This window comes from Danio rerio, chromosome 19, assembly GCF_052040795.2.
Source record: "Danio rerio strain M-AB ecotype USA chromosome 19, GRCz13ab, whole genome shotgun sequence".
Classification (NCBI taxonomy): domain Eukaryota; kingdom Metazoa; phylum Chordata; class Actinopteri; order Cypriniformes; family Danionidae; genus Danio; species Danio rerio.
In genome coordinates, this window is record NC_141039.2 from 14,326,963 (window position 1) to 14,342,635 (window position 15,673).

A 15,673-nucleotide genomic window follows, 5' to 3' on the forward strand; every position below is an offset into this window, starting at 1 on the left:
AATACATGATTAATATAATAATAATAATAATAATAATAATAATAATTATTATTATTATTATTATTATTATTATTCTGTTGATCTGCTTTGTACCAAAATCTCAATCAAGTACTTTTCCCTAATGTTTCCATACGTTTAATTTATAGGGTCTCATGCACACATATTTAATTTTTAATCAATTAAACAATTATTTTATACATTCATGTTTAACGTTTAATATACTTTTTTCCTTTTTAAAACAAATAGTCATGTTATGTCCTGACATAACACTAAGTGGTGCTATAATGCTTGCATATTTTGCAACAACGCCATACCACCACTATCGTTAACGTAAGGATGATGCAACTACAGAGCAGTGTTTTTTAATGAAAGTTAAAGATGATTTTGCAACAACATCCTCATACATAATTACGTTTTTTTTTTTTTTTTTTTTTTTTTTGGATTTAAAGGCACATGTGACACAAGTTCATCACACTGTCTTTCTCCACTGCAGAACCTTTCATCTCCCAAATCTCTTGTAGAAATGTACAGGTAATTGTTGATGCTTTTTGTAGTCAAACTGTGCAGGACATTGCCCTTCAAAGCAAAATTGGAAAACACTACCATAAAGTTTATATGCCTCTCTCTTTCTCCCCCCAAAAAGTGTAGTAAATTCACTGTCACACTGCTGTCCTGAGATAAGAATTTTAATTTTTATGCCACATAAAATAACATTTCCCACATTTCTGGAATTTCATTCCATACAGGTACATGCATAGCAACACATTATTGACAACTTTTTTTTTCCCTTTTTTTCTGACAAGATTATTTTTCTGTAGGAAAGTTTACAGTGAGTTATTCATATCAAGTGTAAACCCTTCTCTGTACGACCTCCGTAAACACTTCACACAGAATTTCTGGGGTCCAAGTAAAAAAGTTACCCTTTCGTAATACTGCTTTAAATAATGATTTATCTTTTAAAAAGTATTGCATTAGAAGCCAGATATTTAAAAAAGAGATAAGGAATCAACAAACACACATACAGGTCACCTTTTTAAGAAGAGTTCTGCATTGACAAGAAAAAAAGGTTTGAAGCATAAAGAAACATCAAGGACAAACTAGACTCTACATGTATCGACAATTATTAATTCAGAAAACATGATTGCCAGTCTTAAGGATACCAGTCAAAGGATAAACAATAATCAGCCAGTGGTAGTCCCACCATCTGTAGACTTTTCTTTTTAATCAGTTTCTACAATGTGGCTTGCTTTCACAATCTTGAAACGTTCACTAGCTTGTCTTTCACTTCAGATCTTTTTTGGAGCTGCAACTATTATTAAATAAATAAATACATAAAAAAACAAGAAACAGCACACAGTATTTTCAACAAATAGTTTCAAAGTTTCTAATAAATGACTGGTAGGATTAATCCTGCTTTGATTGTCCTCCTGCTGCTGAGTACACCAGCATGGAATCGTAAAAACGTCTTATGATGACCACAAGGGGGCAGAAACGTGCTTGTGAAAATTAATGACAGGTTCAAGGCTTGTGAAAGACGAGAGGGCAGATGGTATTGTTTAGAGAAAGTGTCCATTGCAATAAATTATGTCTGATTCGAGCAGTGCAGTTGTCAAGGGTGGACAACGGGCAATGTTTTCTCGGGTCCTGTGACAAGAGGCCCTAAATGTATCTTTACACTGCTGACAGTATGTACGTGGATTGAGTCCAACACTACATTTTCTACAACTGTGGACTAGTTGTCCACTATTTGACATGCTCTGCTGTTTGAGATGAGCAGTAAAACTTCTTGTGCGTTATAAAATTTGAGAGATTGTTGAACTGGATGTCACACGGGCGACAGTACTTTACATTACTTGAGTTGGCAATGGACCCAGTCAACGCTTTCTTCAAGCTAGTCGAGACTTCCTCAGTTTTTATAGATGGCATCTGTGTGGTGACATCCTTACTGTTGATGGGATCATCTAAACGGCTCTCTGGTGTGGGGGATTCATGTTTATTTTCAGCATCTTCCATCTTTTCCTCAATCTCAACATTGTCCTTTAGAGATGAGGACTGGCTCTGGTTCTCAGGGTCATCTGTGCTAAGATGGCTACCGTCAGGCATTGGCTGATCTTTTTCTCCCTCACTGCCCTCGTTTGGACTCTGTCTCCTTTCACTTTGTGAGACCAGCATCCCTGTAGCATAATCGGTGGGTTTGATTTCATAGTAAGGCCAAATTTGCTCATCAGGTCTCATTTTCTTAGCAGGACTTGGGTAGGTTGAAGAGGTTTGAAACATGTTCCTCAGGTCATCTTTTGTTGGGATTAATTGTTCCTCACTTGAAGCTTGGGTATCAGAAGTTGGCACTGCATTTGGATGCTCAGTCTTTATCTGTGGAGCTGGAAATTCAAAGAGGGGGTTCTCTAAGAGGTTGTTGGTATTTCTGGGAACTTCCTTTTTGATGCTTTTGTTCTCAGTGGAAGCACTTTGCAAAATAGTACCCGGGCAGAAGTTCTGCTTGTGCTTCAGATAGTCCTCAACTTTGTTGAAACTTATCTTGCACACAACACACTCATGATAATCCATTAGTCCTTTAGGGGAAACAGGAGTGTTACCAAACTGTGGCACACATTTTTTACTGAGATCTATGGGTGCATCAGTTTCTTCCTTTGAGATTATATTACACTTTGACACAAGAGCGGATTTCGTAACTGTCAGTGAAGCCTCTGGGTATTTGGGCACTAACCCCTGAATCATGTTGTATCTCTGATGATCTCTGAAGCTATCCAGTGTGTCCTTAGACATGTATGGTCCTCCTAAAGTGGGCATTCCAAGAAATGATGGCATACCCATTGGTGGCATTTGTTCTTGCTCAGAATTGGCCAACTCGTATGCCTTTCTTCTTTTACGTGGACGTACTGCCTTTTGATTAGCCGGTCCTTTATTGTTTGCCCGTTTGATTTGAGGGTCATGGCGAGTGGCACAGTAATACTGCTTGTGCACCATGTAGGTCTCATGTCGACTAAAGGTGATCTTGCAGGCCTCGCATGTTGTGTGGCTGGGGTCAGTTTCAGTGGGTGGCATTTTCTGGCTTTGTAAATCCAGCTGTGTACCATTTGGTCTCTCCTGTGCACCAGATGGAGTGGATGCTTTTTTAACTTGAACGGTCAGTTCATCTGTTACTTTTCCACCTGCAATGGGATTGCAAGGTTTAGGCTCTTGGCCTTTCACTTCAGAGGGATGGCCGGCATTTAGCATAACAGCCAAACTGGCTCCAATTTTAGGGCTTACAGTGCCTGCTGGTTTATCCAGAAGTCCAGAGAAGTCATGTGATTTGTGCGTGTTTTCCCAACGACTGTTGCAGTAGTGCTTCTTGTGCACCAAATAATTATCAAGGTTATTGAAGGTGATATTGCATTCGAAGCATGTTGCTCCTTTTGGTACAAGTGCACTGTACATGACCGGAGGGTAAGAGTTTCCACCATGACGCAACCTGCGATGGACTAACTCAGACATTTTGGCCAGTATCTCAGATGCCTGCGGCCCCATAGTAATATCCTGTGAGAACGGAACATGCGGTATAAAAGGGGGTAAGGGAAATGCAGGAGGAAGGTGGTGCTGAATGGGTGAAGAGGCTAAACGAGGACTAGAAGGTTCTGACTTGACTCTGGAATATGAAAGGTTGGCCTTGTTTCCTGAGTTTGCCTCGCCTTTATTGGATTTCTGGCTACTGTCCGTGTTTTGCAGATCTGAAATTTGAGTAACATCACATTGTGCTGTGCTTTCCTGGAGGTCATTGATGTTCGTCTTAGCTCTGACCTGTTGAGAGTTACTTGTGATGCTGTTAGGAGCGTTATCAGTTTTGTCTTCTTTAATGGGTTTATTGGTGACCGTACAATTATGTCCATGTAGCTCCTGGTGTTTGGCCATTTCTCTGGGGGTTTGGAATGAGAAGTGGCATTGACCGCATCTCAGGCCGGTTTGGGACAGATGGGAGAGGATGTGGTGCTGGAGCACCATGAGAGTTTCAGCAGAGTAGTCGCAAATGGTGCATTTCAAGTTACTTCCAGTGGACACCTCATCAGACTTGAGACCTTAAAATAAAAAAAGAATGGTATTAGTGAACATCATAATGCACAATTTAGGATAGCCAAATCAAATGCTGTACACATGCTCCTACACATTCATGGTTTTTAACCCTTTCCATCCCATTGACAGTTTTTAAGGCAATCTGTGTTTTAGGTATATTAGAGTAAGGGAAGGTCTAGTGCAATAGTCTCAAACTTGATTCCTGGAAGGCCGCAGCTCTGCAAACCAAGGCTACTAGAGGTTGGAGGTTGTTGGAGCTAAATTCTGCAATATAACCCATGTAGATAAGATCTTGTAAAAAGAGGCACCTTTTTCGAATAATTTAATAAGGGGCGCAAGTGTTGTGCATGCTGCTTATGCGCGCCTGCTGTGACTCGCATTTTTGCGCGCTGTGTGCTTGAGGGTAAAAAAGTCAACTCTAAGTGGAAAAATCTCATTACATCAGTCGCATTTTTTTGATTCTCCAATCAAATGAAAGCAGAGGCGGAGTTTCCATTGAGGTGCCTGCAGTGTTTGTGTTGTCAAGAAAACTACAGAGACTTTTGAAGATGGAAGATAGACTAGTGGTTGCTGTTTTGAGTTATCCAGTTCTGTATAATTCACAAATCTTGAATATCACAATATTATAAATTTTTTAAATTATATTAATATTAACAGAACTGCTCACGCACAATACGCAGCTGATTCAGTCATTGTCCAGTGACATAAAAATCGAGCCGTGCTTCTTTTTTTCTTGTCAACAAAAAAGGCAGTGTGGTGCACCTCACATTTTTAGAACAGAAAAGCGCGTTCGCTGTTTGGCCCCTTATACTACTTCCCTTCGGTTTACTCTCTTCCTAATCAGGGGTTGAAACAGCAAAATGATCTGCCCCCGTTGATGTGGATGAAGTTTTGTCACATATTGAAAATGTGTTAGAAAAAATATTTTTTTTCTCAGTTTTTTCTCATTATTTTTATTAAATCTATCAGAATTCAAGTAGTGATAAAAAATGAACACAGCAGAGGCTTGGTTCTATTTTTGATTTATGATATTGTCATATATTCCTAGGAATACATATTCTGAGGGCCATCAAATGAATGTGAAAATCATCAAAAATGATTTAACATTTGGATAACATTATAGTCAGAAAAAATTCCTAATATACTATACTATGTATAATAATGATATAATATAAAACATAATAAAATATAATTTAAATAAATATAAAACTAATTAAAAATTAAATATAAAATATAAAAATAAGACGTGCTGGTCTTCCAACACACCTAGATCGTTTTCTGGGCTTCTACTGTAGCTTGGCCAACAGGCAATTGCCCATAACCATAACTGAGAGGGCTGGAAGACAACTTTTTGTTTAGTAAGCAGGTCTTCATACCTACACTTTTTTTTCTCTGTCTCATATAATTGTGGTCAAATGATTATTTTCAAAAGAATGTCTTTTAGGTTTACTCACAGTTATGTGTGGATAAGTGCATTTCCAGGGCATGCGAGCCTGCAAAGCTCATATTGCACTGGGGGTATGTGCAATTGCGGAGCATTTGATGGCTGATATTGGCGTTTTTCTCTGCCACCATCTCAGGGTCCCTTTGTCGCCCACTGCAGTAATACATAAGATGAGCCTGTAGGTTTCTTTCACTCCGAAACCAGATGCCACATGCCTTACAGGGGAAGATGTCTTCTACAAAGACAGAAATGGACACAAGCAGATCCATATTGAGTTATCTAAAGCTATTGTAGCATTTTAAATTACAGTGGGGTCTGAGACCACCAGAGAAATGCTTTCAGTTGACATTTTTGTGAGACAATTCAAAATGGTGCAGAATCCTAAATATTTATAATTATGTGTTATATAGTCATTAAAATAAATAGATAAATAAATAAATGATTTGTTCATGTCTAGCAAAAAACTATAATAAATGATACAAAAGTAAAAAAATAAAACTATAATTGATCAATCAGTGCTAAGATATATTTGTATTCTGATTGTACAGTAATATACACTAGAATATAATAACAAATTATTATTAATTTATAGATTACTATATATTTTTTTATTTTTAAATTAGTTTTTATTTTGATATGATTTTTTAAATGGCTGTAAATGTTAGTTTTATTTTGGTTTAAACAGCAAAAATCAGTCCGAGCCACTTAAAATGTTGATAAAATATTGAAAGCCTTTATTGGTATGGCTATTCCTTAAAACTGTGCCTACACATTTTAGCAAACAACTACCTTCATCAGGGCAACCTAATGCCGGGTCAATACGGCTTTTTAATATTTTTTTCCACATATTTTGAGTGCCTTGGACTGATTTTTGCTGTTTATTCTGATGAATCCTGTACCCAAAAAGAACCACCATATTACAGTTTTTCTCAGTCGCTTTAGTGCATTTCTCACAACACTATTTACATTTGCACAACAGGTCATGCATTTCTCAAAACAATTAGTCATTTGTGCACATCCTAGTAGCAGTTTCTCATTCCTTTCAACAAATAGCAAATGCTTTTGGACATGCATCAATTGCTTTCATTCAACTCTCTGCTATTTATAACATTATCAATTGCTTATGTCATGTCAGTCAAAATGAACTAAACTTGTAAATGCTGAATAGTCATTCTATATAAAATTAACAGTCCTCATTTCATTACTTGAGTCATTACATACAAAAATGTTGAACTTGATGTCAAAATCGGCCAAGCAAACTTTATTAAAAAAAAGGTAAAACTTTATTTTCCTGAAAATGCCTTTAAAATTGAACAATTTGATGAATGATTTACAGACCTGTGTATGTTGCAGGTTCAGTTCCGATATGTACTGCAATTTTGTTTACAGTTGTGCACAGTTCAACCCAAAGGGAGTTTATGTTTGTTGTAAATACTGTAAGGGTGTGTTTATTCTTTTGCACAATGCTGTGAATAAATTAGGATTGTAAAGAGCAAATGCAGAGTAAAAATGTGAAACATACATATTCAGTGTCTTGTACTCAGATACCTCACTAAATGCAGTGATGTCCAACTTTAATGTAGTTTTCAAATGGCTGTGCAAATATATAGTGCTGTCTTGAGCATTTTCAGGAAGTGACACCAACATCTTACTTTTTTGCATTGATGAAAACATGACAAAGCCATTTGACTCTCTTGTTCATAAACAATGGTGCCAGGACTTTTCATTTTGATGATACTGACACTTTGATTGGCATGAATACTTGCTTTTAAATATTGAACTATCCATTTTGAGCATGTGACGCGCTTTTGCAGGTTATCAGCTAGGTTTTGCAGTTTGTACTAATTGTTTTGAGAAATGCATTAACTGTTGTGCAGAAATACACTGGTGTTGTGAGAAACGCACCAAAGCGACTGAGAAAACTGTATTTCAGCAACCCCTGAGCACTTTTGTTTGATATATTGTAGTTTGTTTGAGTAATAGTTTGGTTAGTTTTAGTTTCGTTTTATTTTGTGAACACATTTCTATTTAGCTTTTATATATTTAGTTTTAGTATTAATAGTTCATCAGAGTTAGCATAACACATCCAGTGTCAACTAAAGCTAAGTTTAGTGTTAGCACAGCTTACAAACCTCTTAGTCATAAAATAATTGTTAGAACAGACCCCACACAAGTGCAACTTAAATGAAAAACAACAAAAATGATGAAGAATGAAGTCAAGCTTCTTCATATTAACAATCATATTTGTATTTTAACACACCTAGTTTACATGTTCTGACAGATGAAGGAATGTAAGAACACATGTTTTGTTTATATAGAAAATGTGTTTCTGTACATAATCATGCTCTTAACTAATTTTTTTTAGCTGTAAAAGTGCATCTAAGGGTGCTCCTATATCCTTTTATTTTAGTTAGTTGACTGTTGTTAGTTTCACAGAATTTTAGATTTTCATTTATTGTGAATATTTAATTTAATTTCATGTAGCAAAGCTGTCTTTTGATCAATGCTTTAGTCTTAGTTTTCGCTTACTAAAATAACCTTGCTAATAGAACGAAGAATGAACATAACCCAGCCCTATACACACATGCACTATGCAAATGTGCGGCATGTTGTTCGCATCAAATTCTTGTTAGCTGTAATCGAAGAATGGAAGAGGGTAAATATCTAATTTCAGCAAAACTGAAGGTCAGTCTCAACCCTTGGTAATTCTCTTATCCATGGCAAACACGCACATCGGAGCCGTGATGACTCTTTGACATGGATTTCCATTTTTAACCAAGCACATTAATCAGTCTATCCACTGTGGCACTGATAATGCGGCACTCACTGTTGATGATAGCGCCGGGCAGTATGGATGCCATGGCCGCTTGCTGAGGAAGGAGTTGGATGGCATCCAGCTGTCGGGACGGGTACATCCCTTGACCATAGGGATTTGGGCCTGGGGTTTGAAGATGAGAGTGCAAATCCACCACACAGGCTGCGAGCTCATCTCCTTCCATGATGTTTTTGGTTGTGGAACACCACACATGTCCTCCTGCAAGAAAAAGAACAAAGCTTAGGGTTTAATAGAGCATTTTAATTACTTTTTAAGCATGAAGATGCTAAATACGTATAAAAGCTTATAAAAATGTAAAAAAAAAAAGTGTCTACTATAATGTTTAAATAACTTTATGAATGAAATTATGTTCCATTGTCATTAATGTTAAAAATATACTTAAAAATAATAATAATTAAAAGAAAGAAAGCATTTTCTGACCTGCACTTATTACAACATAATATTGAAGGCAAAATGATTAGCTCTCCTGTGAAATTTTCAAATATTTCAAGTATTCTTTAACAGAGCAAGGAAACTTTTACAGTATTTTGTATTCTTCTGGCGAAAGTCTTATTTCTTTTAGTTTGGCTCCAATAAAAGTATTTAAAAATAGTTAAATGTTAATTTTTTGTATTGCAAAAACATCACTTCAGTACAAATAGTTACATATCATTATCTTTGTTGTCGTTTTTTTTTTTTTTTTACAAAAAAGAAGAAAATAATATAATAATAATAATAATAATAATAATAAAAATAAAGGAAAAACAACAAAAAATAATAATGATAATAAAAATAAGGGGGGAAAATTGTAATATTTAAAGCTAAATATTAATAATCCCTTTAAGAATTTCTCATTTCACATTGGAAAAAACCCCTTGTTGTCCAATGATTAACCCAAGTTGCCAAGTTAACCTAAGTAGTCTTATTAGTCTTTATATTGCACTTTAAGCTGAACATTACTGTCTTGAACAATAACTAATAAAATAGTATGTACAGTTTCAGTCAGAATTTTCTTTTTTAAATATTTCCCGAATTATGCTTAACAGAGAAAGAATATTTTCACAGTATGTCTGATGATTTTTTTTTCTTATTTGTTTTATTTCGGCTAAAATATAAGCAGATTTTAATAAAAAAAAACATTCTAAGGTCAAAATGATTAGCCCCTTTAAGCTATATATTTTTTAATTGTCTATAGAACAAACCATTGTTGTACAATTACCCTAACCTGCCTAGTTAACCTTATTAACCTAGTTAAGCCTTTAAATGTCACTTTAAGCTGTATAGAAGTGTCTTAAAAAATCTAGTTAAATATTATGTGCTGTCATCATGGAAATATTTGAAAATGAATTTAAATTTCAAAGAAGGGCTAATAATTCTGCCTTCATCTCTATACATTCAGACCTGCATTTAAGTCATATAAAAGAATATGTTATCATACTACATTTATTGCATCTTAAATAATTAGACATCTCTTACTTATAAATAGGTAAGACCTACAGTCTTTTGAAGAATATTGGGCAAATTTAACGATTTAAAATGAGCCTGATATGTGTTATGCCCAGTGGTGTAAAGTAACAAATTACAAATACTCTAACTACTGTAATTGAGTATTTTTTTTTTTTTAGGAATTTACCAAATGTGTACTTTTACTTTCCCTTGAGTACATTTTTAGTGCAGTATTGGTACATTTACTCCACTACTTTCCTTCAACCTGCAGTCACTACTTTCTTTTTTCTTGCCTGTAGGGATTAGAAAAATCAGTCCTGCGATTCCTGTTTAATCTAATCACACATAGAAGTAAAGAGGTAAATCTCACCATAGCGGTCAAAATGGGACAAATAAGCTCAAATATGAACCTTTGTCAGTAAGGGGTGAGTGTTTTAAACCACCTGGACCCCCCGTCACCCCCTGACCCAACCCCCCTGGCTACAGGCCTGTATATATTGTCTAGAAATTTTGCATATTTTTTCTTTCTTCCTGTCACAAAAGCCTCCCAGCAACCTTTTTTTCTTTTATTCCATTGGAAATGATTTTCCTGGCAGTGTGGCATCAATGCAAGATAATAGTTTTCAGAACCGGAATTAGTAAACTTTACCTTCTATCTAATTTATGCTAAATTACATAGTGGTAAATACCAACGCACTACTTTTCACACCCCCACACAGCTAAGTATTTTTTTTCAGCCACATAAATGCATGCCACTGCTTTGAAGTGGCAACAAACAAGTGAGGGACAAGCATATTGTGGAAGACGCTGTATATTTTTCCCTGCCTCTAAAGAGAATGGGCATTTCGGATAAAAGTACAGCATTATCAAACTGAAGGGCTGCGGATGAAACGTTCGACTGGAGTCCGCAGAACAAACTCATTAGCTGGTTAAAAAGGAGAACGAGTGCTTTGTGACTGAGATAACATTTATCTGTCCAAATGACGGACTTTCTGTCTGCGCGTCATCTTCCATTGAGGGGATTAAAGTTTTAAATATGACTATTTACAAAAGTCTGGAACGCGAGATAACAAGAAGAGACATGATATGCCGGCACTAAATGCTAGAATTAGGACGTGGACTAATTGGGGAGTTGGACAATAAGAGTGAAGTACACTCAATGCTACCTTTCAGAGACGCGTGAGCACTTTGTGACAGCATGCCCAAGGAGAAGAAAGTGACCCGTGATGGGCTGTCGTGTTTCCCGCAGAGAAATGCTAATTGCATGTTCTTTTGGTATTATAGGTCTGATATGAGGAACGGATGTTTTTTTTTAAATGTCTATTTGTGACCATGGACCACAAAACCAATCATGAGTGTCAATTTTTGAAAATTTAGATTTTTACGCCGTATGAAAGCTTTATAAATAAGCTTTTCACAGATGATTTGTTAGGAAAGGATCAAATTTGGCCAAGATGAAACTATTGACAAGACACCTAAATACATTAAATTATCCAAATAGCAATACACATTACCAACAAAAAAATGTTTCAAATATTTACAGTATGTTACAAAAAAAAAAAAAAACATGATCTTTACCTAATATTTTATTAATGTTTTAGAACAAAATAAAATATTTTAAAACATAGACTACAATGTATTTTGGCAATTTCAATACCCTGTAATTTGTTTTGTCCTTCAGGGTCACATTTTGTAATCAATTATGTTTTATTGCAATATGTAATAATGTAATAAAGTAAACATTTTATAGTTATTAATAAATGATTACAAATGAAAAGGGATTTTTAAATATAAAATCTATAAAAGTGTATTGTTTTTATTACATTAGAACGTGCTCATTTTTATTTAATTTCATTTCATTGGTTTTAATTAAACATTATACAAAATTTTTACATTTATTATTAACAATATTTCTTCATTTATTATTCTGTTTAAATAAGCTACCAAAAATATTTAATTATTAGTTATTATGGTATTAACAAATATAATTTGATTACATCGAGAATCACAATGGAAGCCCCAAAATATAAAGCAATTGTAATTTTAAATTATGTAAAATTATGTAAAATATATATATATATATATATATATATATATATATATATATATATATATATATATATATATATATATATATATATATATAAAATAATAAAATAATAAAATAAAATAAAATACAATTATAATATTAATAGCAAAATTAATTTAATTTAAATTGAGAATGACAATGGAGCCCCAAAAATATGAAGAAATTGTAATTTTAAATCTCTTTATATTAAATCATATATTCATTCATTCATTTTCTTTTTTGGCTTAGTGCCTTTATTAATCCTGGGTTGCCACAGCGGAATGAACCGCCAACTTATCCAGCACATGTTTTACGCAGCAATACATGCCTTCCAGCTGCAACCCATCTCTGGGTAACATTCACAAACACTCACTTACACATACAATACGGACAATTTAGCTTACCCAATTCACCAGTACGTCTTTGGACAATAGAGGAAAACAAGATCACCTGGAACAAACCCACACGAATGCAGGGAGAACATGCAAACTCCACACAGAAACGCCAACTCACCCAGCCGAGGCTTGAACCAGCGACCTTCTTGCTGTGAGGCAACAGCACTACCTACTGCGCCACTGCGTTGCCTAAATTATTTATATATATATATATATATATATATATATATATATATATTATAAATTAAATATTTAATGTAATAAATATTTTAATATATTAAATCTCTATATATTTCGGCATTCAGCTACTTAATCACATTTTCTTGAAATAAAATCAAGAATGATGGCTTACACTTTGAAATATCTTAGTAAGTTGAGGCCAGAGTAAATAAGCTGTTTTATATTTACATAAATATATCTTATGCTGCATGGGTGTTTACCTCAACAGTTGATTACTGTAATTCTCTCTATGTTGGTTTACCAGTCAAATCTATCAAACGTCTACAATATATTTTAAATTGAGCTGCACATGTTCTCACTCACAGCCTCATGACAGCATATCAATTGCATTCTCTATAATTTGCACTGGCTTTCACTTCAGTCTTACATTGAGTTTAAAATACGTACTATATGGATATGCATGATTTGGGTCCTTCTTATCCTTGTGATTTAGTTATCTCTTGCATGTCCTAAGGTTTTTGACTTGATATGTGTTGTTGTTTATATTTTAATAAATATTGCATTTTTACTGTCCCATTTTAACTTGTTGTAAATCGCTTTGGGTGTGAGAAAAGTGGCACATAAATAAATGTAATAAATGTATTATTATTGATAATTCACATGTCCTGACATTTTACTTTAACAAAAGTTCTTAAAAAGTAAAAATTCAAGTTTACTTGCATTTAATACACCTTCTACTTTATGTCTAGAAATCATTGAAGTATTTATTTTAACTTCAGTTTATTTTGATGCAGATGGCAAAATTTCTTTAAAAACCCTAACATACCATTAGGAATTTGAAACTATAGTTAATTTAGTTAACTTGTTTGATTGATGACAATGATAAAATAATAAAAAATAACTCACTTGCCAGCAAGCACAATAAACAAAAATACAACAAAATGGCAAGTAACATGCTGAATTAAATGTAAAATTTTAAGTAAAGATTTCCAGGAATAGTATTTTGTCAAATGTACTCCAATGTTTTTTCCTTTTCTTTTGTGTGTGTGTGTGTGTGTGTGTGTGTGTGTGTGTGTGTGTGTGTGTGTGTGTGTGTGTGTGTGTGTGTGTGTAAATAATACATGTTTAACTAGCATTCTGTATGAACACTGTGCTTTTGTTTTTGCAAATAACAACATTTGTAAAGAATTTGCTAAACAATCTCAATTCTCTAGCAACAAATAAAATAACTTAATAAATCATATTAATAAGTAAAAGTGTTTTTCAACCTCTAGGATATACAGTCATTTTCATAAATTATTAAAAGCACCTGCTGATAATAATAACCTTAAGAATATGCATCATTTTAAAGTAAAAATATTTAAATAAGCATTTTAAAATCATAAATGGTATAATGTACTCCTGTTATCGTTATTTTATTTACAGTTGTCAGGGGAAAAGCAGTGTTACAGTGCAGCATGTTCTTGTGTCTTGAGCTATTTTTGTTCTGGCAGTGAAAAAGAGCAATCGGCCAGGCCGGCGTTTATTTTGGCACCGCACGCTGTAGTGAAGACAATGAGAGATATAAATGAAAAGCATGTGCATGTTTCCTCCCTCTCGCATTCACCTACAATTCCAAGCCAATATTTGGAGCTGTCAATGAATTTCTTGCTCATCAGACCTGAAAAGAAAGTAGTGCAATGTTGAATTTGAGCTTAAAATGTAATTCTAAACTAAAAAAGGTAAACTAATAGTTAACTAATTTGTGGAGAATGACTGAATGAACTGGCCGGGCTTTCTTTGAATGGTGTGAGGGATTTCTGAGAACTATCAAGTCTCTTCCACAAGGTGGCGATGTCTTCAGCATTCAGCTGGGGTCTTTCTGGACCAATCACACATGTTCTGTAGTTTGATTGCTTCATTTCTTACATGCCGTTCGCTTTTCATTTTTCATACATTTGCTGTACTGGATACATTCTTAGTTTTGGTTTGTCTTTTTCATTTAGGTAATTTGCTCTAATAGTTGCAGCATTTAATTAAACTATAATTTTAGTCATTTTCATTTTACCTGTCATCTCCAGTTTTTGTATGATAAACAACTGCATGTTGAGCTAAAATGTAAAAACAATCCCAGTTCTATTTATCTGAAATATCCTAATAAAAATTCTGAGGAAATGTCCTGCATGAAAAATCCAGCAAGTGTCTGTTGTTTTAAGCTGTTTCCATTTATCCAGTATTATTTGTTTACATTTTTTAATAAAAAAATAATCAAAAAGCTTATTTTTATTACATTTACAATATTCCAATATAAATACTGATAGTTAGCGAGGATGCATAAAAATAATCACAAATCACAGTACACATAAAATACACATTCAGAATAGTTCAAGATCAGTTTTTAGGTAGTTATATGTTTTTGTTTATTTTGTATTCGTGATTAAAATAGTTTTAAAATAAATCTCAAATAAATTTCTCAAACACAGGTTATGCATGGATTTTGAAAAAGTATCGTACTAATGTATAAATATAGCTGCAAGCAGCAATTAAGGGGCCAAGCACTTTTGACATCAGATCAGACATCACTCGGCTCGACAAATCAGACATCACTCGGCTCGACATGCTCTGGCGGATGTAATGAGAGCAGTTTTATGAGTTTCGGATGAAAGGTTGAGGCGTTATAAACCAAAAAAGCAAGTTTTTTGTATCTCCGGACCACTAGGGGGCAGTGCGCCGAAACTCTGCATATAGCCTCAAACCCTAGTTGTCATAACACACACCAAGTTTGGTGTGAATCGGTGAATGCGTTACGGAGATATCGTCTCAAGTCCATCTTTGCAAGTTCTATGTTAAATTTGATTGCAAGTTAAACGAAAACATGTTGGCATGGTCTGTAGATCATGTGATTCAATTTTGGTGATAATCGGAGAAACGGCCTAGGACGAGTTCGATCAAACAGGTTTTTCGAATAATTTAATATAGCGCGAAAAAATTTATGACGGAAAATGACGTCATAGAGTGTGTTTGAATCGGACTGAGCCAAGGAATCAGAGAAAAAAAGAAATTTGACTGTAGCCCATTCGGTTCAAAAGTTATGATGATAAACGTATGTGAAAGTTTGGACAAGTGGTGGCGCTAGAGAGTTTGATTTTAAGACTTCATGTTTGGTCTGATTAATGTTAATACTGTCCTCTATCATTGTGCCAAATTATACAGCTTTTCCGCTTGCGCCTATATGGGCTGCCATTCAAATCCGGCGGAAGAAACGGAAGAAGAAGAAG

The 15,673-nt window shown here is 34.4% G+C and overlaps 1 protein-coding gene across 4 annotated transcripts in view; it reads right to left on the minus strand.

Annotated features, from left to right (window-relative positions):
* Nucleotides 1–670: 670 nt before the first annotated feature.
* Nucleotides 671–15,673, minus strand: part of zfpm2b (zinc finger protein, FOG family member 2b) — a 93,684-nt gene continuing 78,681 nt past the window's right edge. For 2 of the 4 annotated variants that reach the window (XM_087294831.1, XM_087294833.1), the window contains 2 exons: nt 8,340–8,546; nt 671–4,073 (listed from right to left, as the gene is read on the minus strand). In XM_087294831.1, coding sequence (XP_087150957.1) covers nt 1,744–4,073; nt 8,340–8,546 — 2,537 coding nt within the window. In that variant the 3' untranslated portion in view covers nt 671–1,743. 4 annotated transcript variants of the gene reach the window in all.